The 27,829-nt window shown below is 43.3% G+C and overlaps 1 protein-coding gene across 1 annotated transcript in view; it reads right to left on the bottom strand.

The window, feature by feature from the left end:
• Positions 1–204: 204 nt before the first annotated feature.
• SPPL3 (signal peptide peptidase like 3) overlaps positions 205–27,829 on the bottom strand; it is a 55,748-nt gene continuing 28,123 nt past the window's right edge. The window contains exons 2-11 of the mRNA XM_075276470.1: positions 17,817–17,894; positions 16,705–16,793; positions 9,316–9,435; positions 9,053–9,131; positions 4,041–4,153; positions 3,450–3,556; positions 2,699–2,862; positions 2,376–2,575; positions 2,079–2,188; positions 205–1,577 (exon numbers count right to left, since the gene is read on the bottom strand). Of these exons, the coding sequence (XP_075132571.1) occupies positions 1,506–1,577; positions 2,079–2,188; positions 2,376–2,575; positions 2,699–2,862; positions 3,450–3,556; positions 4,041–4,153; positions 9,053–9,131; positions 9,316–9,435; positions 16,705–16,793; positions 17,817–17,894 (1,132 nt within the window). The 3' untranslated portion in view covers positions 205–1,505. The remainder of the gene's footprint in view (positions 1,578–2,078; positions 2,189–2,375; positions 2,576–2,698; positions 2,863–3,449; positions 3,557–4,040; positions 4,154–9,052; positions 9,132–9,315; positions 9,436–16,704; positions 16,794–17,816; positions 17,895–27,829) is intronic.

Below are 27,829 nucleotides of genomic sequence, written 5' to 3'. Positions count from 1 at the left end.
GAAGAGGAAGTCAGGTGCTGATCATATGACCTTCTGTCAATCAGCCAGCCCACATGTAAGTAATTTTAAGTACATTGATAGAGCAGGCTTGGGGAGAAGGGCGATTGCTGGGGTACCCACTGCTGCTGGCTATGTCTCAAATGCACACCACTCCTGAACAGTTTACCTGTATCTTTCATTTCTAGGTTTAGATTTTTTTTAAATGACCCTGGTACGTCCAGGTTTACCAGCAAAAAAGTTGTGCATTATGTTCCACAGAGTGACGATTTTCCAGCCAAACTGTCCAAGCTCATCCAGAAGTAGCATACTGTTGAAGAAACAGTAGTTCAGGCAGACATAAAGCACCATAATTGTAGGAGTATTTTTCTTTAGTTTTTTTTTTTCATGAGTGAGGGTAGTCACATGGAAAGATCAGAAATACAACAAAATGAAAATACAAAAACAATAGAAAAAGAAAATATGTATTTACAGGAAGGTAACATTATTATGGAGGGAGCGATGAGCGCAGCAAGTTTGACATGCAAGAGTCCAAGGGAACCGCTAAAAAGGCTGCGCACAAATGAAGACAAAGGTTTGGAACATTTCATCTGCCCTAGGTCACTACATTGATCAGAACCAAATACAGTCACTAAACAGCCCATGAGTACATCAGAACGAGCACACAATACACTGGATTGGAACCGAGGCTTCACTTTGCTGGGATGGATTAGTCATATAAAGCCAAAGATGAAAGTGCAGGACATGCGACAGAACACGGCAGGCCTGACCTGACCTGGCCTTATTCTGTGAATATTTAAACTATCCATAGAAAATATAATCATCTCAGACTTGCCCTCTGCAACATGAATTGGGAGAAGGGTGAAATGGAATTAAATACGACAGACTATGTATATACTTTGAGTAACTCACACACTGGCTGAGATCTAAAAAGTCACTTCACACCACAGAAGATATTTAACTAAAATGAAGAAGAAAAAAAAAAAGTAAAAGTAAAATAAAAAAAAAAATTAAAGGAGAAAAGAAAAAAAACAAAAAAACAAAAAAACAAAAAAAAACAATGAACAGGAAGGAGAGCTGGTTAGAGGGCTGCACTGCTCCTCATGGGTCTGGTCCCACAGGTTTCACAGAGCCGATATAGTCCGTAGCTCAGAGGCCTTTAAAGTCACATGCTACATAGAGCCACAGTTAGGCCAGACCTTGAAGAAATCCGAGATATACAATCCATATGGGTCCACTGGATCCCAGTTCTTTTTATATATATTTAGTCTAAACTGTGATGTTCCATCAGGAATATAGTCCACTGCTGAGGGCCTGTTTCAGAGATAAGAACCCTGCGTAGAAGTCTCTAGAAAGTTTTTTTTTTTTCTTCCATCATATTACACAAAAATTAATTCCTTTGAGGTCCACCAGTTGTAGCTGTGTCCATATACATTGAGTTTATCAAGAGAAGAGAGAAACCAAACTGAAAATATTTCTGCCAGGTTTGGCTTGGATTCCTGTTCCCATCATACCTCAAGGAAGCGAGAGCTACTGGCCTTAGCGTGGAACGGTTCAGACCACATTCTGCGCAGGTCACCCTGTGAATGAGAAAAGGGTTTGTAATTGCTAATACTATGTGTAATAGTGTATAGTGTAATACTATGCAAAGACTGCACAGATCATTTACATCTTTTGTAAATCTAATCCATTGTATGGCCAGACAACAGTAAGGCTAATTTCACACGGGGGGGCTGACTCCGCAGGTTGCTGCCACCAGGTGGATGCCACAGCTCGACGAGCTGCGGAATCCGCCTGAAGAAAGGGCAGCCCGCTTCATGCCGCTCATGGAAAAAAGTAGCCTGCCAGTCTCCATAGACCACCATTGTGAGGGGGCGGATTATGACGTGGATTACGCTCCATAATCCGCCCCCTCTGTGCACATGTAAACGGGCCCTCATAATACATTAAAACAGGAAAGACCTGTGACCCCAATACATAGATAGCTACTTTCACCAAAACTAAGACAAACTGGGACACTGGCAGTTTGAGGTCATGTGATTAAAAGACAACAGAACTAAGGAAGGAAGAATACAACTTACCTTTAAATAGGCCATAGTGAGGAGCGGTAATAAAGTAAAGGGGACCAAATAGAGCAAAGCAGGCTGTGCAGCCCTGTGAATGCGTGAAGCCACTGTCGCTGTTAACAGTCCTGTAATGAAACAGCAACGAAATTAACACTGAAAACGCCTCTACCATCCCAAGACCAGGGTGGTACTCCGTAGTACCACCGCTCTATTCAGTACATAAAGCATGAGGAATGATGAATAGTTTTATAGGTATTGGAACGGATATATAACCAATGTTATAGAAGTTCTTAACAGATGCTGGTTACTTACCAACAAAGTACCCAATAAGTGTGCAATGGAAGTAGGAGACCTTCTGCATGCGACCAGAAATATTGGCAGGTCCCTGTGCACTACAAGAATCAGTGGTTGCTTGCTTCTTGTAGTTGTCATACCGCAGAACAAAGCAGAGAAGCAGTCCTGGCATTACAATGTCCCCTATCCCAAGCATGGAAAAGTGACTTCCTGTAGAACTGTAAAAAAAAAAAAAAAAAAAAAAAAATAAATCGCAAACTTTTCTAAAAATGCTCAAACAGCAGCAGTCTAATTCTGTACAGAGTTTGCTAGAAAACCATTTTTCAACTAGAGGATCTTACCTGGGGAATACCAGCTTCCCTGGCAGTGATAGCCGAGGTACGTCTCGTCCAACATTAGGGCCAAGATGAAGCTTCCTTGATAAGACATCCAGAGGATTGTCAGCAGGTTGGGTTGCTACCTTGACCATAACATTGCTGTTAAATATATAGGCAGAAAAGAAGACCTGCAGAGGGAGCAGAAATGTCGGATTAGACACAGAATTTATATGGATGATTTATTTTGCTTTCCTCAATTTTTTTTTTCCTTCCATGAGACCCCTTAAAAAAAAAAAAAAAAAAAAAGACACATGCTTCGATGTTCTCAAAGAAATTTTTTAGTTGGGAAAACATTATGTTCTGTTGAAAAGTCTTATTTATGAAACTGCCTAATGAAAAAGAATTTTACTGCTCAATCAATCACAGCACAGCCTTGATTTCTTAACTTGTTCATTCACACACCTTTCTTCCTTAATTTTTTTTTTTTTTTTTTTTTGAAGAACGTGTGGATTTAAAAACAATAGTTATTGTGCTGCATAGAGGGCAGGTGTCACCTGTGACAAAATCATATATATATATATATGCATATATACATACGTACATATTATACACGTACGTACATAAACACATTCTTGGCATTATTTAGAAACTACTAATGCCATACACAGTCAATAACTGCAGAATAGACTAGATAGTTGTACCAAATGTTATCTTTCTATTTATTACATTTACTCTAAAACAGACAAATACTTTGGAAATTAACAATTCTGCTTACCCAAAAAACATCATATATGAGCAACCCTGAAAGTAAGAGACAGGAAACCTTCAGGCTGGGCAGGCGGACAAAGGCAATCATTGCCACACACAGTCCCATTGCAAGGGCTAGAAAGAGAAACAAAGTAATGGATTGTTCAAAAAGGAAATTCATTTAATGTGTTCCAAACATGGTAATGTGTTCTATTCAACTACAAGATATTGTACAGGGACAGAGAAGAAACGGCTTTACAGCCAAAAGTGCAAGTAATTCCAAGGTTCTTAAAATGTGTATGGTATCTCTGCATCACTTTGGGTCTTTTCACACAGCTGTAATCTAACTATGGTCCATGTGTTGGCAGAATCACAGCACCAGAAAACTACTGCAGCTCTAGCGTCCTCCAGTTACATCATTCAGTGAGTGCAGGACAGTAAAGCCACAGTAGTTCGAAGCTTATAACACCATAAGTCAGTTTTAACCTCAGGTCAAAGGACCCCTGGGCTGGGAAACAGAGGCACCTGAAAAACTGTACGTTATGGCCCATATATGGCCGCGTAACAGGATCCTTAACTATCTAAATAAACCACTGCAAAAGAAAATAAAAAAACTCACCATCCATGAGCAGCCAGTGGCCTGTCAGTACCCAGATAAGAACTAGCATGACAGATAGAGAAAATGATAGCAGCTCTGCCACTGTAAAACGGCCACAGCATCCAAAAGAAATCCTGAAAAAAAAACAAACACACAAATGTGAATGTCATTTGATTTGGTTGACCGCTGAACATTTGAGCGGCGGTCCTGCTAGCGGTCAGAACATCTACCGCTTTTTGCTGTATGCTATGTTTATGTTCCTGGAGCGAGGAACTTACAGATAGACCCCTGATGATTCTCTCCCATAGAGAAGAAACGCGTAGGGTCAAATTGAGAAGTTAGTGATACTACCCATACACGGACAATTTGAGCAGTGACCTGACCGATGGTACCTCCCTTCTCTGTTGGTGTGGCGTTAGGCCAGTAGCCTCAGACGGGTGGGGGAGCACTCCATTGTGTCTATGTATACGGTCTTGTTCATATTTCAATCTGTGATGTTGCTGGTGGCTATCTTTCATTAATTAGGGAGTAAGTGAGGCTTTGCAGGGACAACTAATGCAGTATCTCCTCTCCCTATATATCGCTCATTTTTGTATATAGCGGGTATTGGTGAGGGACAAGTTTTTTATACTTTTGTTTGTGTCCAGTTTTAAAGAATATCTAATAAAAGTAAAGTTTTATTTATTAATATTCCTATGGTGGATGAGTCTATCCCCCTTCAGTGCACTTTGCTGTGAATACTACAGTCAACTTTGAAGTTCTTTAAAAGATCACCTTATCTTTAAGGAGCTGAATGCTATGGTTTCTAATGCCTCCTTAACACCTGCTTTCGTATTCCGTGAACCAAGCATAATACAGTGGCTACGGAAAGTATTCAGACCCAGTTACATTTTTCACTCTTGGAGTCACTGCAGACATTTGCTAAAAATCACAAGTTAATTTTATTTCACACTAGAGGGAGGACCCGGCTTCGCATGGGTATATTACATTTTATACGGCAAAAACAAATTTCTCCGGCAACTCTCCGATGGTAAAATATAACTTTTAATCAGAAAACATCATAAAATGACAAAAAATTTGATGTCGATCACAAAATAAAGAAAAGAAATGTAAACCCCCTAAAAAACGCAGACGCGTTGCGGAACCATTGTTCCTTCCTCATTGCTGTGGGTGAGCTGAACCTTTTTGTACCTTTTTTTTGCTATATTACATTTTATGTTTGTGTAGTGGCCCCATAAGAAATGTCCAATTTTGCACTGGTGTATTTTGTATGTAGTTTGTGTGTATGTCCATAAGTGTCATGTGATTATGTATATCTCATTTTGGATATCAGTGAAAAACCTGTGATCAGTTGTTATGGATACCTGGAGTAAAGTTGTATCTAATCCTTCCCCGTGTAGTACTGTGTTTAGACGCAAGTATCTAATCCTTGTTGGTGTGGTACTGTGTGCAGATGCACATACCTAATCCTCCGGCGTGTGGTACTGTGTGCAGATGTGTGCATCTAATCCTCCCCCATGTGGCATTGTGTGAAGAGGCACGTATCTAATCATCCGGTAATTGAAACTGTGTGCAGACGTGCATATCTAATCTTACGGCATGTGGCATTATGTGCAGACGCGCGTATCTAATCCTCTGGCGTGTGGTACTGTGTGCAGACAGGTGTATCTAATCCTCTGGCGTGAGGCACTGTGCGCAGCTGCGCGTATCTAATCCTCCCCCGTGTGGTACTGTGTGCTGAGACGCGTATCTAATTATCTGGCATGTGGTACTGTGTTCAGACCCACGTATCTAATCCTCCCCTGTGTGGTATTGTGTGAAGAGGCGCGTATCTAATCCTACGGCATGTGGAACTGTGTGTAGACGCGTGTACCTAATCCTACGGCATGTGGTACTGTGTGCAGATGCGCATATCTAATCCTATGGTGTGTGTGTGGTATTGTGTGCAGACGTGCTTATCTAATCCTCTGGTGTGTGGAACTGTGTGCAGATGCGCGTATCTAATCCACCCCTGTGTGGTATTGTGTGATGAGGTGCGTATCTAATCCTACAGCGTGTGGAACTGTGTGTAGACGCGCGTATCTAATCCTACGGCATGTGGTACTGTGTGCAGATGCACATATCTAATCCTCCCCTTGTGGTACTGTGTGCTTAGATACGTATCTAATTCTCTGGCTTGTGGTACTGTGTGCAGAGGCATGTATCTAATCCTCCAAAGTGTGGTACTGTGTGCAGACACACGTATCTAATCCTCCCGTGTGGTATTGTGTGAAGAGGCGCGTATCTAATCCTACGGCATGTGGAACTGTGTGTAGATGCACGTATCTAATCCTACAGCATGTGGTACTGTGTGCAGACGTGCATATCTTATGCTCTGGTGTGTGGAACTGTGTGCAGATGCGTGTATCCAATCCTTTGGCATGTGGTACTGTGTGCAGACGCATGTATCCAATCCCCCGGCGTTTGGTACTTTGTGCAGAAGCGTGTATCTAATCCTTCGGCATGTGGAACTGTGTGCAGAAGCGCGTATTTAATCCTCTGGTTTGTGGGACTGTGTGCAGACGCGTGTATCTAATCCTCTGGCGTGTGATACTGTGTGCTGATCTGTGTATCTAATCTTCTGATGCGTGTATCTCAGTTTGGATATCAGTGTTGGGTTGTGTATGTGGAGTGACCATGTGTATTGCAGTTGGAATATGAGTGAAAGACTTGCAGGTTTGTATTGGCTAAGGGAGGGGGGGGGGGGGGCATTGTGTTTGGAATGCTGTATCTCAGCAACGGTACGTCCGAGCGAGTTGGAGTCTCGTCTTAAACCTTCCCGGATACCTGAAGTATCTCTGTACCAAATTTGGTGAAGATCGGTCTAGTCGTTTGGTTCGCATTAAAGGACAGACAGACCAACAGACAGACATAAATTCATTTTTATAATATAGATTAATGTACACTCACAACCCATCTTGACAGGAAAAAAAACAAATGTACATATTTTTGCGAATTTATTAAAAAAGAAAAACTGAAATATCGCATGGTCATAAGTATTTAGACCCTTTACTGTGACACTTAACTCATATGCTGTCCATTTCCTTCTTATCCTCCTTGAGATGGTTCTACTCCTTCATCGGAGTGCAGCTGTATTTAATTAAATTGATTGGACTTTATTAGGAAAGGCACAAACCTGTCTATATAAGACCTCATAGGTCACAGTGCATGTCAGAGCAAATGAGAATCATGAGGGCAAAGGAACTGCCCAAGGAGTTCAGAGACAGAACTGTGGCAAAGCACAGATCTGACCAAGGTTACAAAAGAATTTCTGCAGCACTGAAGGTTCCTGAGAGCACAGTGGCCTCCATAATTCTTAAATGGAAGATGTTTGGAACGACCAGAACTCTTCTTAGACCTGGCCGTCCAGCCAAACTGAGCAATCGGGGGAGAAAACCTTGGTGAAAGAGGTAAAGAAGAACACAAAGATCACTGTGGCTGAGCTCCAGAGATGCAGTAGGGAGATGGGAGAAAGTTCCACAAAGTTAACTATCACTGCAGCCCTCCACCAGTTGGGGCTTTATGGCAGTGAGACCCAAAGGAAGCTTCTCCTCAGTGCAAGACACATGAAAGCCTGCATAGAGTTTGCCAAAAAACACATGAAGGACTCTCAGACTATGAGAAATAAGATTCTCTATTCTCTATTAATTCCAAGTAGTATGTGTGGAGAAAACCAGGTACTTCTTATGACCTGCCCAATACAATCCAAACAGAAAAACATGGTGGTGGCAGCATCATGCTATGGGGGTGTTTTTCAGCTGCAGGGACAGAATGACTGGTGCAATTGAAGGAAAGACAAATGCGGCCAAGTACAGAGATACCTGGAAGAAAACCTCTTTCAGAGTGCTCTGGACCTCAGACTGGGCCAAAGGTTCACCATTCGACAAGACAATGACCCTAAGCACACAGCTAAAATAACAAAGGAGTGGCTTCGGAACAACTCTGTGACCATTCTTGACTGGCCCAACAAAAGCCCTGACCTAAACCCAATTGAGCATCTCTGGCGAGACCTGAAAATGGCCGTCCACCAACATTCACCATCCAACCTGACGGAACTGGAGATGATCTGCAAGGAAGAATGGAAGAGGATCCCCAAATCCAGATGTGAAAAACTTGTTGCATTATTCCCAAGAAGACTCATGGCTGTACTAGCTCAAAAGGGTGCAAATACTCAATACTGAGCAAAGGGTCTGAATACTTATGACCATGTGATATTTTTGTTTTTTAATGAATTTGCAAAAATATCTACATGTCAGGTTTTTTTTTTTTCTGTCAAGATTGAGTGTGGAGTCTACATTAATGAGAAATGAAATTAACTTTTTTTGAATTTAGCAAATGGCTGTAACAAAATAAAGAGTGAAAAATTTAAAGGGATCTGAATACTTTCTGTACTCACTGTATATTGGACACTGCATTCTACCATTGAGCGCCACTATTTTTCCAGAGTGCTGAGCCTAAGCTAAAGAGTGGATTATCTTTTATGCTAGGTTCACACCTGTATTTGGGTTTCTGTTTGCGGGGTCTGCTTGGTGACCCCACGAATGGAAACCTAATCCACTTAAAAAGAGCAGTTACCTGTGGAAACCAGAAGACCCCCATAGACTATAATGGGGTTCACTGATTTCTGCCCCAAAAGGGCGCAAAAATGTGGAGAGAAAAGTCCTGCTTGCATCACCGAGTGGATACCAGGTGCAGGTGTGAATCTAGTCTTAGTCTGTATCTACTACTGTTCTAGGGGTATGGTGCATACTGTAATACCCTAATATGTAAGCTGATAGCCTCCCTAACCAGATGTTTAATAAAGTAATTTGACTGATACTTCTATTCTAAGGCTGGACAAAAGTTCTATTACTTGAAACTGATGTTCCATATATTGAGCCTGATCCTACAGGTAAAAATGTACTGACCCCTCATTATAAAAAGAAGAAAAAAAAAACTCTTTGCATCTGTGCATTAGTGATTCCATTCTCCAGAGTACAACAAAACACACTTACTTATTCTGCGGAGAGCAGGGCCTGGTTAAATACTGGCACATAGGGAGCAAGAGAAACGCAAATGCTATTGTTGCAAGAACTGAAAGAGAAACTGGGCATTAGTTTCCTTCTTTATAAACTCAATGTCATTCTTAAGCTGGCTGGCTACACACAACATATTTCTCTGCAGATCTTTGGCAGAAATAGCTGGATCTTGCAAAGGTCTGCAGCTAACTATCTTACGTGTACGGCCAGGGTTGATGAGGACAAGAAAAAATACTCACCTGCAGTGCAAATCGTGAACACCACCTGAACAGAGTCAAAGAAGAAGAACATGACCAGAAGAGACACTGAGGCTCCAATAGGAAGGAACAAAGCCTGAGTAGAGTCGATAGTCTGGATACCTGGAGAAGATAGAAATTTGTGACATTGTTAAGATGATTCACAATCTGTGGAAGAAGTTCAACTATTCCTAAATGTTTGCTTGGCTTGATCATCTGCACTGTACTATCATAAACCAAAAAGTTGTAATATTGAGCCTCTTCAGCAAAAGGAAAGCATTTCATTGGTTGTTGAGGTTTAGTGTAGAGTATGCACGTATAGTGATGGAATATTTGCAACAGATAGATTATGTTGTTACATTACATGAAGATAAAGCTCCAGGGAAGAAAGTGCATCAACTTCTTTAGAAGTAAAATAACACAAGACTGAGAACAAATTCACATTGTTTTATATTTTACTTGGCAATATTGAAAGTTTATTTTGACACACCCGTCTATCTCTACACCATTGGGGCATTCACACTACCGTCAGTGTCCGCTCCTAATGTCCGTTCAAAATCTCGCACAGACATTGCCAGCGGAAACTAGCTGTGTCCGTGACAGTCTTCATTCATTTAAAGGGCGATCGGGTGCGTTCTTTTGCACTCCGTGCCTGTCCTTAACTGTCCATTTGTAAAGATGTCCGACTTTTCAAGCGGACAGAAAAAACCTACGTCGCCGGACAATGACGGTAGTGTGAACGCTCCCATTGAAATTAGAAATAATAGTCTCATGTATTTGATCCTATAGCTTATCACACAAGACTGCAATAAACATATTTGTTTGGCCCTAGGTTTGGGTCTTGACAAAAAAATACTTCAGAGTATGTACATCTCACTGAAGCACAAATTCAACAATTTAGAGGGATATGATTGACAGCAGAGCTTTATTAATGGGATATTCCCATTAATAAGAGTACAGTAAAGATGGCCAAGCATGCACACTACTACTTCACTCATAATGATGCATTCGATAGCACTTGGAAACCAGTGTTCTCATAACATTTAAATGTAGACCAATAGAGTATTAGTGGGAAAAACTTTTAACCCCTTCCCACTGAACAACACTGAATAATTACCACACAATCATAAAATATAATAACGTTTATTTCAACTAGTAAAAAGGATAACAACATAAGACAATACATGAGGGGATATACTATACATAAATATACAGATGTACCAGCATAGTAGGTAGCTAAGATTTAAGTAGAACAGAACTGAAAAATATTATAACCATATTGACCAGATATTAACAATGCTCAAGTATACCCAGATACATAACGTATCCCAATCACAACTTATACATAACATAAGGTCATATATGCTGTATAAACTGCTATCCAGTACTAAAAATCTACATCTCATGCATACCTCACCGTGTGAAGGCGCCTGTGCTGGTACATCTGTATATTTATGTATACTATATCCCCTCATGTATTGTCTTATGTTGTTATCCTTTTTACTTAGTTGAAATAAACTTTATTATATTTTACGATTGTGTGGTAATTTTTTCAGTGTTGTTCATATGATTTTTCCACACAAATGTGAAGAGCCTGTTTTGTTTATGCCCTTCCCACTGAAGCCAATTTTTGATTTCCTGACAGAGCTGGATTTCCAAATCCAACATGTCACTTAATGCAGAATAACTTTGGAACACTTTAGCTCAAAGTAATTTTGATATTGTTTTTCCGTGACACATTGTACTTCTTCATAGTGGTAAATTTAGGTTGAGATGTTTTGTTTAATTATGAAAAAATAGGACATTTGGTGGAAATTTTGAATTTGAGGCATCAGCACTGGTGTATTCTCCCTCATAAGCTCTAAATATGGGGTGTCCCAGCTTATACATTTCCTTCTTGCTACAGCCAGTAATGTCAATGATTTAGCGATTTTTTTGGGGTTTTGTGATTGTACGAGATTATACACACACACACACAACATTATATATATATATATATATATATATATATATATATATATATATATATATATATATATATATATATATATATATATATATATATATATATATATATATATATATATATATATATAAAATTCTATCCATGTGGCCATATGAGGGCTTGTTGTTTCTGAAATGAGATGTACTATTCAATGCCACCATTTTAGGGTGCCTGTAACTTATTTACTGCTGCTGATCGGGACCCCGGAACATAAGGAAACCCCTGAGATGCCGCAGTCATGTTTGACCGCAGCACCTCAGGGGTTAACACCCACGATCGGACCCAGTTCCGACTGTGGGTGTTAGGGGGCGTTCACACTTGCGCCCGTATCTGCCTGCCGGGTCCCGTCCTATTCCACAGAGAAACTGGATAGGGAACAGCTTCTTGGTGGTCCGTTTTAAAACCCATTCATTTGAATGGGTTTTAAAGCAAACCGCTGGTGTCCGTATGCAGCACCTCTGTGGGGGAAACAGTTTTTTTGGGGTCGGACAAGCAGAACTTTGTGTCCGGCCCCAAAAAAAAAAAAAAACCTGTTTCGCCCGCAGAGGCGCAGCATACGGACACCAGCGGTGTGCTTTTAAAACCCATTCAAATGAATGGGTTTTAAAACTGACCACCAGGAAGCCATCCCCTATCCAGTTTCTCTAAGGAATAGGACGGAGACCCGGAGGGTGTCAGCCGTAACATACGGCTGACACCCGCAGGGCATGGTGCGCACAGTTTCTGTGTGCACAACATGATGCCGCCGTAGTTTGCGGGAAGTCCTTCCTCGCAGCACCGTACTATTACGGCGGATGTCGGGAAGAGGATAAGCAGGCCATAGACATTTGACAACTAGACAAATTACTAAATTTTGCAAGCTGGAGCAACATTACTCATTTGTGTCTACAGACGTAAAGTAGGGCAATCATGTGGCTAGAACGTGAAAGTAGCTCCATCATTCTTTCAAAAGCCAATTCTCTCCATGAAAAACATTAAGGACAGACTGACATTCTGCAGGGATTGGACTGCAGAGGACTGGGGTAAAGTTATTTTCTTTAATGAAGCTTCTGCCTGTTTGGGACATATAAATGAATGATTGCCCAGAAAAGAAAAAGTAAGCGATACCAATGAGGTCTTCACTCGCTTACAGTCTGCCTAACACCAAAATTCAGATAATCAATGTTAGGTTGTATGTTATCTTGTTTGGTGGTTATATTATTTTTAAGCCTTTTCCTGCAGTTTTGCTTGGACCGAACACATCCAAACAGGGACTACTATTATACTGAGAGTATGATTATTGGAGGCCCATAGGAGAACAGCAAACAATTTATAACACCTTCACCGGGCTCCAAAATTCATCTTAATCTTCTTCTGAGTTTATTAATTATATCAGGGACTGCTGAGGCCCAATTACAAGTCACGTAGCTCATGCTTGTGACACTGTCACACGGCCATGTACCAATGAAGCCCAATCACAGGACACAGCAGTCCCCCAACATCTTTGGCTGTCCGGAGAACCTTGGGCAGCAGGCAACCAGGAGAGGAAAGTAACATTTTGTGGTTTCTGGTGCTTCAGATCTTTGAATCAGGTACTCTATGGTTACTGAAGCAGCAGACTTTGGAAAATCAAAATGTGTCAGCCACAAAACCTTTGGCCATGACTGCACCTGGTACACAAAATATTCTGGGATATATTTCAAGTGCTCTCTCATAGTTATCTCTATTCACTTGGAAACGAGATTACTATATTTCATAAATGCGCTGGAAAAAAAAAAAAAAAAAAAAGGGTTAAAGGCTGGTTGCAGACGACCATGCTGCAGGTCAGTATGCTATCCGTGTATTCACGGTGAGCAACCTGACCCATTCTTTTCTATGAGCCCGAACACACGACTGATTTTCACAATCCTGTGTGTGAGCTAACAGTCCAGGCTACATCAGATAGGACAGAAATAGGACCTGTTTTTCCACGGCTCCTATTCATTTAATGAAAGGAGCTGCGGAAGCACTACGTGTACATTTTTCAACCTTTTGCCACATTTCAGGCTTCAAACAAAGATATAAAAAATGTTTTGTTTTGGGGGGTTTTTTTTTTGGGGGGGGGGGGAATCAACGACAAGTGGGACACAGTTGTGAAGTGGAAAGAAATTTATTGGATATTTTAAGCGAATAAAAAAAATTGAAAATAGGGGCGTGCAATATTATTCGTCCCCCTTGCAATAATACTTAGTCGCACCACCTTTTGCTGCGATTACAGCTACAAGTCACTTGGCAAGTCACTTGGGGTACGTCTCTATCAGTTTTGCACATCGAGAGACTGAAATTCTTGCCCATTCTTCCTTGCAAAACAGCTGGAGCTCAGTGAGGTTGGATGAAGAGCGTTTGTGAACAGCAGTTTTCAGCTCTTTCCACAGATTCTCGATTGGATTCAGGTCTGGACTTTGACTTGGGCATTCTAACACCTGGATACCTTCATTTGTGAACCATTCCATTGTAGATTTTACTTTATGTTTTGGATCATTGTCTTGTTGGAAGATAAATCTCCGTCCCAGTCTCAGGTCTTCTGCAGACTCCAACAGGTTTTCTTCCAGAATGGTCCTGTATTTCCTCCATCCATCTTCCCATCAATTTTAACCATCTTCCCTGTCCCTGCTGAAGAAAAACAGGACCAAACCATGATGCTGCCACCACCAAGTTTGACAGTGGGGATGGTGTGTACAGGGTGATGAGCTGTGTTGCTTTTACGCCAAAAATATTGTTTTGCTTTGCAGCCAAAAAGTTTGATTTTGGTTTCATCTGACCAGAGCACCTTCTTCCACAGGTTTGGTGTCTCCCAGGTTGCTTGTGGCAAACTTTAAACAAGACTTTTTATGGATATCTTTGAGAAATGGCTTTCTTCTTGCCACTCTTCCATAAAGGCCAGATTTGTGCAGTGTATGACTGATTGTTGTCCTATGGACAGACTCTCCCACCTCAACTATAGATATCTGCAGTTCATCCAGAGAGATCATGGGCCTCTTGGCTGCAACTCTGATCAGTCTTCTTTTTTGAGATGAAAGTTTAGAGGGACGGCTGGGTCTTGGTAGATTTGCAGTGGTCTGATACTCCTTCCATTTCAATATGATTGCTTGCACAGTGCTCCTTGTGATGTTTAAAGCTTGGGAAATCTTTTTGTATCCAAATCCGGCTTTAAACTTCTCCACAACAATATCTCGGACCTGTCTGGTGTGTTCCTTGGTCTTCATGATGCTCTCTGCGCTTTAGACAGAACCCTGAGCCTATGACAGAGCAGGTGCATTTATATGGAGACTTGGTTACACACAGGTGGATTCTATTTATCATCATCAGTCATTTAGGACAATGTTGGATCATTCAGAAATCCTCACTGAACTGAACGGAGCAAGTTTGCTGCACTGAAAGTAAAGGGGCCAAATAAATTTGCACACCCCACTTTTCCGTTTTTTATTTGTTAAAAAAGCTTAAAGTATCCAATAAATTTAATTTCACTTCACAATTGTGTCCCACTTGTTGTTGATTTTTCCCCCAAAAAATTAAAATTTGATATCTTTATGTTTGAAGCCTGAAATGTGGCAAAAGGTGGAAAAGTTCAAGAGGGCTGAATACTTTCGCAAGGCACTGTACCTGTGCCCCCCGGGTGCAGCCTGTGTTTTTAAATCACGGCAGGCCAGTTGCAGCACTGTTGTCTGCAACCAGCCTAACACTGTGAGAAGTGGAAGAACAGGTGTCATACCAGACAGAAGGTATTACAAAAGCCATTAAATGCAAAACAAGTATTTGAATTAAAAGAACATGCCAGAGAACATAGAAAAAAAGGTAAACACATTCTAAAGCAGGAATTAAACATTTATAGATATACTGTATATACTTGAGTAGAAGCCGAGTTTTTCAGCACAGTTTTTGCGCTGAAAAAGTGTTCCTCAGCTTATACTAGAGTCTTTACGGTAATTTTCTGCTAGCAGGCCAGGAACGCAGACCCTGCCCCCCCAATCCCTCCATCACACGCCGGGTGACTTGGCCGACGTAAGCTCAGGCCCGCACCGGTGTGTGTCTGCTTCCTGGCGTGCTAGCAGAAGTACTGTAAGTACTTCTGCAGTTTGAAATGTACCCGGCACCCACCCCAGTGTCTGGATGCCAGGTCCGGATGCCGGGTCTGTAAGTGTAACGGTGCCGCTCTGCAGAGCGGTCGCCATAGCAACCAGCACCTCCGCTGTAACGCTTACAGCGGTAATGCCAAAGCTTATGCCTGCAATCAGAGATCAGAGGCGCGAGCTAGAGTTAACAGCGGAGATGCCCTCAGGAGCTGTCCGACTGTGCCCAGTTTAAAAAAAAAAAAAAAAAAAAAAAAAAAAAAGGTTTCGCTGTGGAGAGCAGAAGACGCTCACCAGCGGACACTTTTCAAACCCATGGGTTTGAAAACTGCCTGACGATTTCCGTCTCCTGCCCAGTTTCTGCATAACGGAGATCGGGCGCTGGTGTGAACCTGCCCTCAAAGTAGAAAATTACTATGAAACACATACACATTACGTATCCTGTGTCTGAAAGTGCCCGGTCTACTGAATATAGGGTATCTGCAGTGCTCCTGTTTCATCAGGAAGGCGTTAATAGGAGCACTGCAGATAAGCTATATTCAGCCAGGCTGAGACTATAGAACATACATGATGACCAACTACTGCCCTATAGAGCAAAATTAACCAACAGCCATTAACCTGGCTGGAGAAATCCATAAGGAGAACATAGTGAATATCAAAAAATTACAATAATTTTTTTTTTTTTTTTAAATCAATATCAAAAGAACCGTCCTATTTTTAAATCAAAATACTCAATAGAAAACCCTTTCACTATACACTGTGCGGGCACCGATTGCAGGCATTAGCACCAGTCTGCTGTATAAAACCATAATTTCACTAATCAGTGTGTGGACCAAGAGTCCCAGTGTCTGTGTGCTTTCCTTGTTCTCTCGCCTGTCGTTTGTGCTGCACAGCCCTTTTTGCACTGTGTTACCATATGCCATCGCTTTGTAATAGGTGGAGCATGCCTTCTAAGAGTGAAGGGGATGCAGGGCCGCTCCTATTTACTTGAAAGGAACAGCTTCTCAGCGAGTAGCCATAAGCAACACTGCGCAAGGAACAGAAGGAGCCTCATGTCTCTTATTCTACAGCTCAGTAGGAGTTCCAGAGGTCAGATCTTCAATGATTACAAAGTCATGAATTATCCCAGCAATATTCCTTCATTTTATGAGACTGGAATACCACTTTCCCATAAAGGAGATTGCACCCTAAAGTTAGAGATTTGTGTAAAAGCAGCACCGTAGAAGACACTAGAATGAAATAAAAGTAGGCAGCTAACACAGGATTACACAGGGGACGTAAGCTGAAGTCATGTCTTACTATTATTGGTGCTGTTCCCACTAAATGCTCCTGGAGAGCTACTGCTGTCCTTCTCTTTATCTTGATTTTCAAAGTCCATGTTAAGAGACCTAGAAGAGAAGAGAAAAACTATTTCTCAAAAGATGTGCAATTTCTAAAGAGATGTGAAAAAAAACCCTCAAAAAAACAAAAACACACATCCCAACATAAGCTAACAATAGGTCGTGTCTTTACTTCCATAGTTTCGCAATAAAGCTGCCATGTTTAAATTTATTTTATATATAATAATAATAATAATAATAATAAAAAATGTAAGTCTAATCACATATCTAAAAATTGTGATAAGAAAATAGGAAGAGTCCTGTCAATCACGCTGAGCCCAGTGGGGAGAGACCAAAGAGAAGCTGCTTAAATGTGTCACCCCTTGTGTGTCCAGAGTGTTTTTATAACAATCTTCTCTCAAACACTGCAGCATGTCTGAGTAAAGCTAGCTGCACACCCGTGAAATTTGGTCCATGTGTTAATGGCTTGAACTTCATGCTGGGAGCAGGACTCACAGCATCCTAGTTACCATCGATGGTAGGAGTCCCTACCTCCCAGCGACATACTGTCCCGCACCAACTACAGTACAGAAAAATACATTGCTGGGAGGCAGGGGCTCCTAGAATCATAGATAACTATATGGCTATACAGCTAGCACGAAGTTCAGGACGGTAAATCTGGCTATCACATGGACCGAGTTTCATGGGTGAAAGTCATGTGCAGCTAGCCTAAACCATGGTTAACTGTAATGAGGGAGTAAGTCAGGATTTCATGCTACCCTACAGATGAAAGGTTCCCTATAATATCTCAACTAACAGCATTTCTATTGTCAAAAGTCCAGGTATGCTTTTAACATATTAGTCATACCCACAAGAAGTAGGTCATATTGTAAACCTCTCATAAAAATCACTAATTACATATTTTGTGGCAAATGGCTCCAAAGTTCATTAGCAGCTGTTCATCACATTTTATAGAGCTGTCAGCTATGAGAGATTGCCTGAGAATATACCCTTACAATGAAAGATTAGTAGTAACCCCTTTCAGGACACAAAATGCATCACATTTATACAGTGAAACTGGTCATAACAAACCTGAAGCTGCCATAAACTATGAGTAGGATTGAAATAAGGAACGTGGAGACTTGACTGGAATCCACCAAGGAGTAAGCCCTGTAGAAAGAAGAAAAAGGTTCAGTGTTACTATTCACAAACCATTAGTAAATGACAAGAAATAACCTGCAAATCATTAGAAACATGGGAGGGAATTGATCAATCCTGGCATATTTTATGCTAGTCTTGAGGTCCCTGGCCCCAGCAGAGCGTGCTCTTAATTTACAATGAGATGGAAATAGTTGCTTCCATCTTGTAGCCTTGTGCCAAGGCAAAAATCTGCGGTTGTCATAGATTCTAATATGTATGCAGTTTTCGGGGTGTAAGTGAAAATGCCAGCGAATAAAAACCACATGCAGCCATTATAGCCTCAAGTGTCATTAAATAGTTACAAATTGCCAGTTTACAACTATTTTATTCAACTTCTGTGGCAAAAGGGAGTTGATAAATTATTCCCATGCAATATGAGTGCTGTCGTTCCATCAGAACAGCACCAGCCCCATGTACACACTGCACATCCTCACTACAGGAAAAAGATAAAGTCCGCTAAGGACCACTCGTGTATCAGCACTGGAGTGACCAGCGAGTAAAGGCCGATAAGTTATAACAGTTATTGCACGTAGTTATTTATTACTAGCAGGAGGACCCCGGCTTCGCACGGGTAGATTACATGTTCTGTTTGTTTGGTGGCCCCATAACAATTGCCCATTTTTGCACTGATGTATTTTGTATGTCATTTGTGTGTATGTCCATAAGCATCATGTGATCTCAGTTTGGATATCAGTGAAAAACCTGCGATCGGTTGTTATGGATACCTGTAGTAAAGCTGTGTGAATGTGAACTTATGTAACAGTGTCATCAACAGTGCCTTGCCCCTTTAAAGCTGACCTACAGCAGTCAAGAAAAATGGTGGGGTTGTTCTGGAAACCTGGAGTAAAGCTCTAATGTGTGATTGTGTGTTTGGAGCTGTGTATCTAATCCTCTGATGGGTGATACTGCATACTGAGCTGCATATCTAATCCTCCCATGTGTAATAGTATGTGCTGAGCTATGCATCTAATCCCCTGATTTGTGATGGTGTATGCTGACCTGGGTATCTAATCCTCTGACGTGCGATACCCTGTGCTAAGCTGTGTATCTAATACTGTATGTGTGCTGAGCTGTGTATCTAATCCTCCCATGTGTGATAGTGTGGATATCGGTGTTGGATATCAGTGCTGGGTACACCTGGCGTAATGCTGAGCGCATGTGGAGTGACCCTGTGTATGGTAGTTGGAATAGGAGTGAAAGACTTGCAGGTTTGTATTGGCTAATGCAGGTCATCGTTTTGGGAATACTATATCTCAGGAACGGAACATCCAAGACAGTTGTGGCCCGGTCTAAAACCTTCCTGGACACCTGATGCATCGTTTGGTTGCACAAAGAACAAACAGAGAAATATTTTATACACACACACACACATTTTATATATATATATATATATATATATATATATATATATATATATATATATATACACATACATACACACACATATACACACACACTAGCAGTACCCGCGACTCTACACCAATTAAAATGACGAGTAACGTGAATAAAAACACAGGCATGTTATAGTACACCTAAGATGGACCTCCACCTTACCTGGTAACACCCAGTTTAGTCATAAATTTCTAGTTGAAGTAACAGAGAAACAGCACAAAACAGAATTCTAAGAAAAGATGCTCAATAATTGTTCTATTTTGGCTTTTAATAATTCAGACATGTCAGGAGAGATGACAGGTCCTCTTTAGGGACATGCATACACAAGTCCTTATAATGATTACTGGAACTTGTATAACCAGATCTCCAAGCTGTGAAGTATTTGCACCGGTATTAATGTCATCAGCCGCAACTGCATTATACAGCGGGTGGAGATCATCACACATCTCACCACAGACTCTGGACCAAAATGTATGATAAAGGCCACTTTTGCACCAAAATTCACTCCTAGCTGTGATAGAGATAATAATGGGAGACTTTACAGCTCTACTACACAGATTTGCTTTCTGGATGCAAAAGCCAGACAGGCGTGAGCCGTACTATACCTTCTGTCTCCACTGTTACATTACCAGACTACTGTCCTGAACATCCCCTCACGACTAACCAACACGTGCAGACTAAACCCTGCTGTATACACCTTCTGTTACACACACAGCAAGGCATGTGAGGCCCTCCAGATATTTAGCACTACAGTATATATTACCCTAATAAAGTCTGTATGATGGCTGGATGACGACAGACTACTGCTTCCACCCACATACACGCTATGCAGACTACGTCTGCAGTTGCAAGACAAAAGCACCACCCAACCCTGTCTCTAAACTCACAACACAGGCCAGAGGGATCTTAATAACTGGTTTGCAGTCTTAGTCTATTTGTGTCTGTCACACAGGCAGGGGTTTCCACCACACAGAGGCTGTAGAAATGCCAGGCCAAAACACAGAGCACTCTTGTCAGGGCCGGACAATGAGCACATTCTCCTCTCTACCCCATAACAGTCAGCGCTCCCACTGCAGTCACCTTCTCCAGACACACCGAGAGCAGCTAGAGCTTGTCACCCAGGGGCACACAATGAGCACCACACACACACACACACACACACACACACTCAGCTGCCTATTAGCACCCACTTGTCCATGCTAAGGGACTGCGGCAAACAAAGCCAGGCTGACATGACACTGCTGCAGGTGTGAATTCTGGCTCACCACAAATGCTCTCATATGAGGAGAATAAGAATACACTCAGCAGGTGAAATGGTACATGTAGAGGAAGAGGACATTTTGGTTAACACATCTATGGACAGAGCATTGCATACCTATGCCACATGTCTAACCCTCAGCAAGGAACTCAAACCAAAACCGCTTCATTAAACGAACATGATATTTTAAAATTTCACCCAAAACTTTTAACTGATAATTCCAACAATTTCGGATGTAATGACTACATACATACGGCATTTTTCCAAACCCTGTCTGTATCCAATGCATAGAAGAGCATAGAAATGTTCGGAGGACTCCCAATATAGTCTAATATCTAGTGTACTGGGCGGACATCAGATTAATCCAAGATTTACAGTGGCCACAACATTTATCTTCATCAACACAGCCATTTTGGAATTAAACTTTGTCTATGAAATAAAGGAGCCCTTGTTTTCTAATCCAAGACTATCCATCCCACAGTATTATTCCGCATCATCTACAGGAGCAAATAACCTTTCTTTAATAATCCAGTCATCCATAAGCCTACGACAGGTCATCCCAAACCTACAACGCATGTGAATGTAATACTGGAGTTGTTACTAAGGGCTTGTTCACATCTGCGCCTGGGAGTCAGTTTTGCAAGTTTCCGTTTCTTTCACAAAACCGAGCAGGAGATGGAAAGCTGCAAGACTCTCTCATTTGAATGGGTCTGAAAGGTGTCCGGCCGTGAGCGCCGGTGAGCATTTTATGCCCGCGGCGAAAGAGGGTTTTTTTTGTTCTTTTTTTAAACGGACACAGAGTCAGACATGCAGTACTCTGTGTCCTATTTAAAAAAAAAAACAAAGCACTGTTTCGCTGCGTAGAGCATAAAGCGCTCACGGCCAGACTCTGCATGACAGATTTCCGTCTTCTAGATGCAGAAGACTGAAACCTGAGAACGGACTGCCGAACGCAAGTGTGAACCCAGTGTAAAGATCAGGAAAGAAAAAGCCCGTTCCTGAAACTACAATGTCAGTCTGAAAATTGGTACAGGAATGCCAAGGTACCCTCACAAGCAATCGCAAGTCCTTTTTAAGAACGATGCCTTGCCCATTTTTCATGATAGAAAAGATGAATAAATTGACACCTGGGAATTACCACCAATTCCACTTTTCAATAGGGAGTTGGGGACTTATTCAGTAATAAGCTTTGTAAATATACCATCAAACAAGGCAAACAGTCACAGTAACCAATCCCATGAGTAACAACACAGGAAAGGGAGAATTCTAAGGATATGATTATTACGAGACAACAAGCAGAGATATTAAAAATGGGAAAAGAACCCGAACTTTACGTTCAGAGACTGAGATAGAAGTATAAACACTTATTATAGGATAAAGGATAGAAGTCCAATCAAACACTCCTAGACCCCAACCCCATCAGAAGGGCGGGCACACAAGTTTCCCTGAGCATCCTTTGAGGATGTACTTTGGCTACCTGCAACACTGAAATAAATGGAATGATAAAAGCTACGGGACCACCACTCAATTCAGAATGGAGGAAGAGGTTTCAGAAGTCAGACCCCCACTGATAGGAAAGTTATACCTCATCTGGTGGAGAGGTGGTAACCTGCAGAGATGGGGAAAACCCTTTTATTGTACTATATATCAAACTATGCCTTGTGTAATAAGGATTTAGACTCAAAGTCCAATCTGCAGACAGCAAGTTTTACAGCAGACGGATATAGTGTGTTGTGGGAGAAGGTTCAGCATAACTTGTATTTTATTCATTTATAGCTTTGCTCTATGCTTTGCCACAGACATATCTATATGCACATTTGTCTGGTCATGCGGCAGGCCTACCAGCAAGTGACAGCCATTTCTTTTTGCATACTTCATAGTCTAGTCATGGGGCAGTCCTATCAGTGAGCAATAGCTATCCCTGTAAGTCATTCACTGACAGAACAACCTATATCATTAAATGTCTGGATATAAACATAGAATAACCAAAAGATAAATACTGTATACACTTGAGTATAAGCCGACCCGAGTATAAGCAGAGGCCCCTAATTTTATCACAGAAAACTGTGAAAACTTATTGACTCGAGTATAAGCCTAGGGGGGAAAATGCAGCAGCTACTGGAAAATTTCAGAAATTAAAACGGCTGAAGTTTTTGGGTGCAGTAGTTGCTGGGGAAGGGGAGGAGGTGTTTTGGTTGTCTGTCTGCCCCTTCGTTGAGCTTGAGGACTGTTCTCCCCCCCCCCCCCCACTTGTAATTCAGCCTGACTGAATATAGGGTATCTGCAGTGCTCCTATTATCCCCTTCCCCACGGAACAGGAGCACTGCAGATACCCTATATTCAGTAGACTGGGCACTGTCACACACAGGGATACCTAATGTGTATAATGTGTTTCACAGTCATTTTCTACTTTTATATGTATTCTAGGGAAAGGAGGGATTTAGAACTTTTATTTATATTATTTTATTATATTTTTTAAAGCTTAATTTTTATTTTTTTTTTCCCACTATTTTATGGGAGATTCTATACATTACTATGGCGGCTGGTGAGAGTTCTCTTGCAGCATTGGGGACGCCCCCAGTGCTGCGAAAGAAATCATTTACATACCAACAAGAACCAGGATTGTAGGCGAACGGCAGCATGGAGAAGACAATGAAAGGTAGGAGAAGAATAGCCTTTCTTAAGGCTATTCCGATGTGGTACTGAGAAAAAATGCCGTCTGAATGATAGGATCCCTTTAAACATCAAATTGGAAACTCCTTTAACCCTATTGCCAAGAACTCATACCTTGGAGAGCAAGACACATGTTAAAGGTATTCTTAAGTGTCAAATTGTGAGCTTTTGCTTGAGGCACATTAGGTTTTTCTTATGAACATTCAAACCTATGCCAGTGAGAAGCTGGAGTGAATTTTAGCAATAATTTGAATAATTTATAATTTTTGGTGTAATTTATCTAAAATTTAGAGATGAGCGAACACTAAAATGTTCGAGGTTCGAAATTCGAATCGAACAGCCGCTCAATGTTCGTGTGTTCGAACGGGTTTCGAACCCCATTATAGTCTATGGGGGAACAGATACTCGTTAAGGGGGAAACTCAAATCCGTGTCTGGAGGGTCACCAAGTCCACTATGACACCCCAGGAAATGATGCCAACACCTCTGGAATGACACTGGGACAGCAGGGGAAGCATGTCTGGGGGCATCTAACACACCAAAGACCCTCTATTACCCCAACATCACAGCCTAACAACTACACACTTTACACACTCAATACCACATCTCTGACAGTAGGAAAACACCTTGAAACATGTGTATTTGGCACTTGCAGTGAGGAGAGCTTGTCACCAGCAGTGAATTTGGCCCTTGTAGTAAGTTGAGGTTGGCACCAACATTTGTTTTGAAAATCAGGGTGGATTGAGCCTCTAACCAGCAGAGTTTGGACCAATTCATGATGGAGGGAGCCTCTAAACAGCCCAGTTTGGGCAAATTCATGGTGGAGGGAGCCTCTAACCAGCCCAGTTTGGGCAAATTCATGGTGGAGGGAGCCTCTAACCAGCCCAGTTTGGGCAAATTCATGGTGGAGGGAGCCTCTAACCAGCCCAGTTTGGACCAATTCATGGTGGAGGGAGCCTCTAACCAGCCCAGTTTGGACCAATTCATGGTGGAGGGAGCCTCTAGAAAACCCAGTTTGGACCAATTCATGGTGGAGGGAGCCTCTAACCAGCCCAGTTTGGAACAATTCATGATGGAGGGAGCCTCTAAAAACCCCAGTTTGGACCAATTCATGGTGGAGGGAGCCTCTAAACAGCCCAGTTTGGGCAAATTCATGGTGGAGGGAGCCTCTAAAAACCCCAGTTTGGACCAATTCATGGTGGAGGGAGCCTCTAAAAACCCCAGTTTGGACCAATTCATGGTGGAGGGAGCCTCTAACCAGCAGAGTTGGTGGAAATCAGGGTGGAGGGAGCCTCTAACCAGCAGAGTTGTGGGAAAGCAGGGTGGAGGGAGCCTCTAACCAGCAGAGTTGGTGGAAATCAGGGTGGAGGGAGCCTCTAACCAGCAGAGTTGTGGGAAAGCAGGGTGGAGGGAGCCTCTAACCAGCAGAGTTGGGGGAAATCAGGGTGGAGGGAGCCTAGTATTAGCAGAATTGTGCAACGCTTATGGTGGATGAGTATGAGGATGCGGAGGAATTGGAGAGGTTGAGTACAGACATGGAGTTTCATGTTGGGGTGCTTTACACAGGTGGGCACAAAAATGAAGGCTCTATCCAGTGGTGGTTCATTTTTATCAAAGTGAGCCGGTCGGCACTCTCAGCTGACAGACGGGTGCGCTTGTCAGTGATGATGCCACCGGCTGCACTGAACACCCTCTCAGATAGGACGCTGGCGGCAGGACAGGACAGCACCTCCAAGGCATATAGGGCAAGTTCAAGCCACAGGTCCAACTTCGACACCCAATACGTGTAGGGCGCAGAGGGGTCGGAGAGGACAGGGCTGTGGTCGGAAAGGTATTCCCGCAACATGCGCCTATACTTCTCACGCCTGGTGACACTAGGACCCTCCGTGGCGGCACTTTGGCGAGGGGGTGCCATCAAGGTGTCCCAGACCTTAGACAGTGTGCCCCTCGTTTGTGTGGACCGGTGAGAACTTGGTTGCCTACTGGAGGAACTGCCCTCCCTGCCGCCAACGTCACATGCTGGAAACATCTCCATCATATTCTGCACCAATTGCCTGTGGCAAGCATTGATGCGATTGGCCCTCCCCTCTACCGGAATAAAAGACGAGATGTTGTTTTTATACCGGGGGTCAAGGATAGCAAAGATCCAGTACTGGTTGTCCTCCATGATTTTGACAATACGCTTGTCGGTTGTAAAGCACCCCAACATGAACTCAGCCATGTCTGCCACAGTGTTAGTTGGCATGACTCCTCTGGCCCCACCGGAAAGTTCAATCTCCATTTCCTCCTCATCCTCCATGTCTACCCATCCGCGCTGCAACAATGGGACGATTCGAAGTTGCCCGGAAGCCTCCTGTATCACCATCACATCATCGGACAACTCTTCTTCCTCCTCCTCCTCCTCCTCCATTAAACGCAGTGAAGCGGACAGATGTGTGGACCTACTCTCCAGCTGTGACGGATCGGATGCTATCCCTAACTCCTCTGTGTGATCTGAGTTATCCCTGATGTCAATCAGGGATTCTCTCAGAACACACAAGAGCGGGATTGTAAGGCTCACCATCGCATCCTCAGAGCTCACCCTCCTTGTGGACTCCTCAAAGACCCGTAGGATGTCACAAAGGTCTCTCATCCATGGCCACTCATGGATGTGAAACTGAGGCAGCTGACTTTGTGGCACCCTAGGGTTTTGTAGCTGGTATTCCATCAAAGGTCTCTGCTGCTCAACCACTCTATTCAACATCTGAAACGTTGAGTTCCAGCGTGTGGGGACGTCGCACAAAAGCCGGTGTTGTGGCACATGCAGGCGTTGCTGGAGAGATTTTAAGCTAGCAGCGGCTACTGTCGACTTGCGAAAGTGGGCGCACATGCGCCGCACTTTCACCAGTAGCTCTGGAACATTGGGGTAGCTCTTTAGGAAACGTTGCACCACTAGGTTGAAGACGTGGGCCAGGCATGAAACATGTTGGAGTCCGGCAAGCTCCAGAGCTGCTACCAGGTTCCGGCCGTTATCACAAACGACCATGCCTGGGCCCAGGTGCAGCGGCTCAAACCATATTGCCGTCTCATCGAGGAGGGCATCCCTCACCTCGGAGGCAGTGTGCTGTCTGTCCCCCAAGCTGATCAGCTTCAGCACAGCCTGCTGACGTCTACCAACGCCAGTGCTGCAACGTTTCCAACTCGTAGCTGGGGTCAATCTAACAGCGGAGGAGGAGGCGGTGGCGGAGGAGGAGGAGGAGGGGGGTGTTCTTCTCGTGTCCCTGCCAGGAATGTTAGGCGGGGAGACGAGGTACACCGGGCCAGTTTGGGAAGCAGTCCCAGCCTCAACTACATTCACCCAGTGTGCCATCAGTGAAATGTAGCGTCCCTGTCCGCATGCACTTGTCCACGCGTCGGTGGTCAAGTGGACCTTTGTGCAAAGCGCGGAACTAAGGGCCCGCCTGATGTTGAGTGACACGTGCTGGTGCAAGGCGGGGACGGCACACCGGGAGAAGTAGTGACGGCTAGGGACGGCATAGCGAGGTGCCGCAGTTGCCATCAGGTCAAGGAAGGCGGGAGTTTCAACAAGCCTGAACGCCAACATCTCCTGGGCCAGCAGTTTAGCGATGTTGGCGTTCAAGGCTTGCGCGTGTGGGTGGTTAGCAGTGTATTTCTGCCGCCGCTCCAATGTCTGAGAGATGGTGGGTTGTTGTAAAGAAGCGCCTGATGGTGCCTTTGATGGTGCAGGAGAAGGAGATAAGACAGGAACAGGGGAGGATGAGGGAGAAGTCAACAAAGTGGCGGAGGCAGATGAAGTGGTGTCCTGGCTCGTCCTCTGGAGTGCATCGCCAGCACAGTCAGCAGTGGCAGTGGCGTGAACGGCAGGCGGCCTTTGTCCTGCCGTTGCTGCCTGCCACTGATTCCAGTGCTTAGATTCCAAATGACGGCGCATTGAAGTGGTGGACAGGTTGCTCTTCTCAGAGCCCCTAATCAATTTCGAGGGGCAAATTGTGCAGACAACACTATATCTGTCCTCGGCGCATTCCTTGAAAAAACTCCACACCTTCGAGAAACGTGCCCTCGAGGTGGGAGTTTTTCGGGGCTGGGTACGAACTGGAACATCTTGGGAGATTCCGGGTGTGGCCTGGCTTCGCCCAAGCTGCTGACCTCTGCCTCTGGCTACCCTTTTTGGTGCTGCACTTGCCTCAAAATCCACACTACTTTCCCCGCTTGACATCCCCCCTGTCCAGGTCGGGTCAGTGTCCTCATCATCCACCACTTCCTCTTCCAACTCCTGTCTCATCTCCTCCTCCCGCACAATGCGCCGGTCAACTGGATGCCCTGACGGCAACTGCGTCACATCATCGTCGATGAGGGTGGGTTGCTGGTCATCCACCACCAAATCGAACGGAGATGGAGGAGACTCTAGTGTTTGAGCATCTGGACACAGATGCTCCTCTGTTAGGTTCGTGGAATCGTGACGTGGAGAGGCAGGTTGAGGGACAATGAAAGGAGCGGAGAACAGCTCTGGGGAGCAGGGACAGTTGGGGTTATTGTTCTGTGAAGCTTGGGAATTTTGGGAGGAAGGAGGACAAGACTGTTGG

Source organism: Leptodactylus fuscus, chromosome 1 (assembly GCF_031893055.1).
Source record: "Leptodactylus fuscus isolate aLepFus1 chromosome 1, aLepFus1.hap2, whole genome shotgun sequence".
In the NCBI taxonomy this organism is placed as follows: Eukaryota; Metazoa; Chordata; class Amphibia; order Anura; family Leptodactylidae; genus Leptodactylus; species Leptodactylus fuscus.
This window is presented reverse-complemented; position numbering and strand designations above follow the sequence as displayed.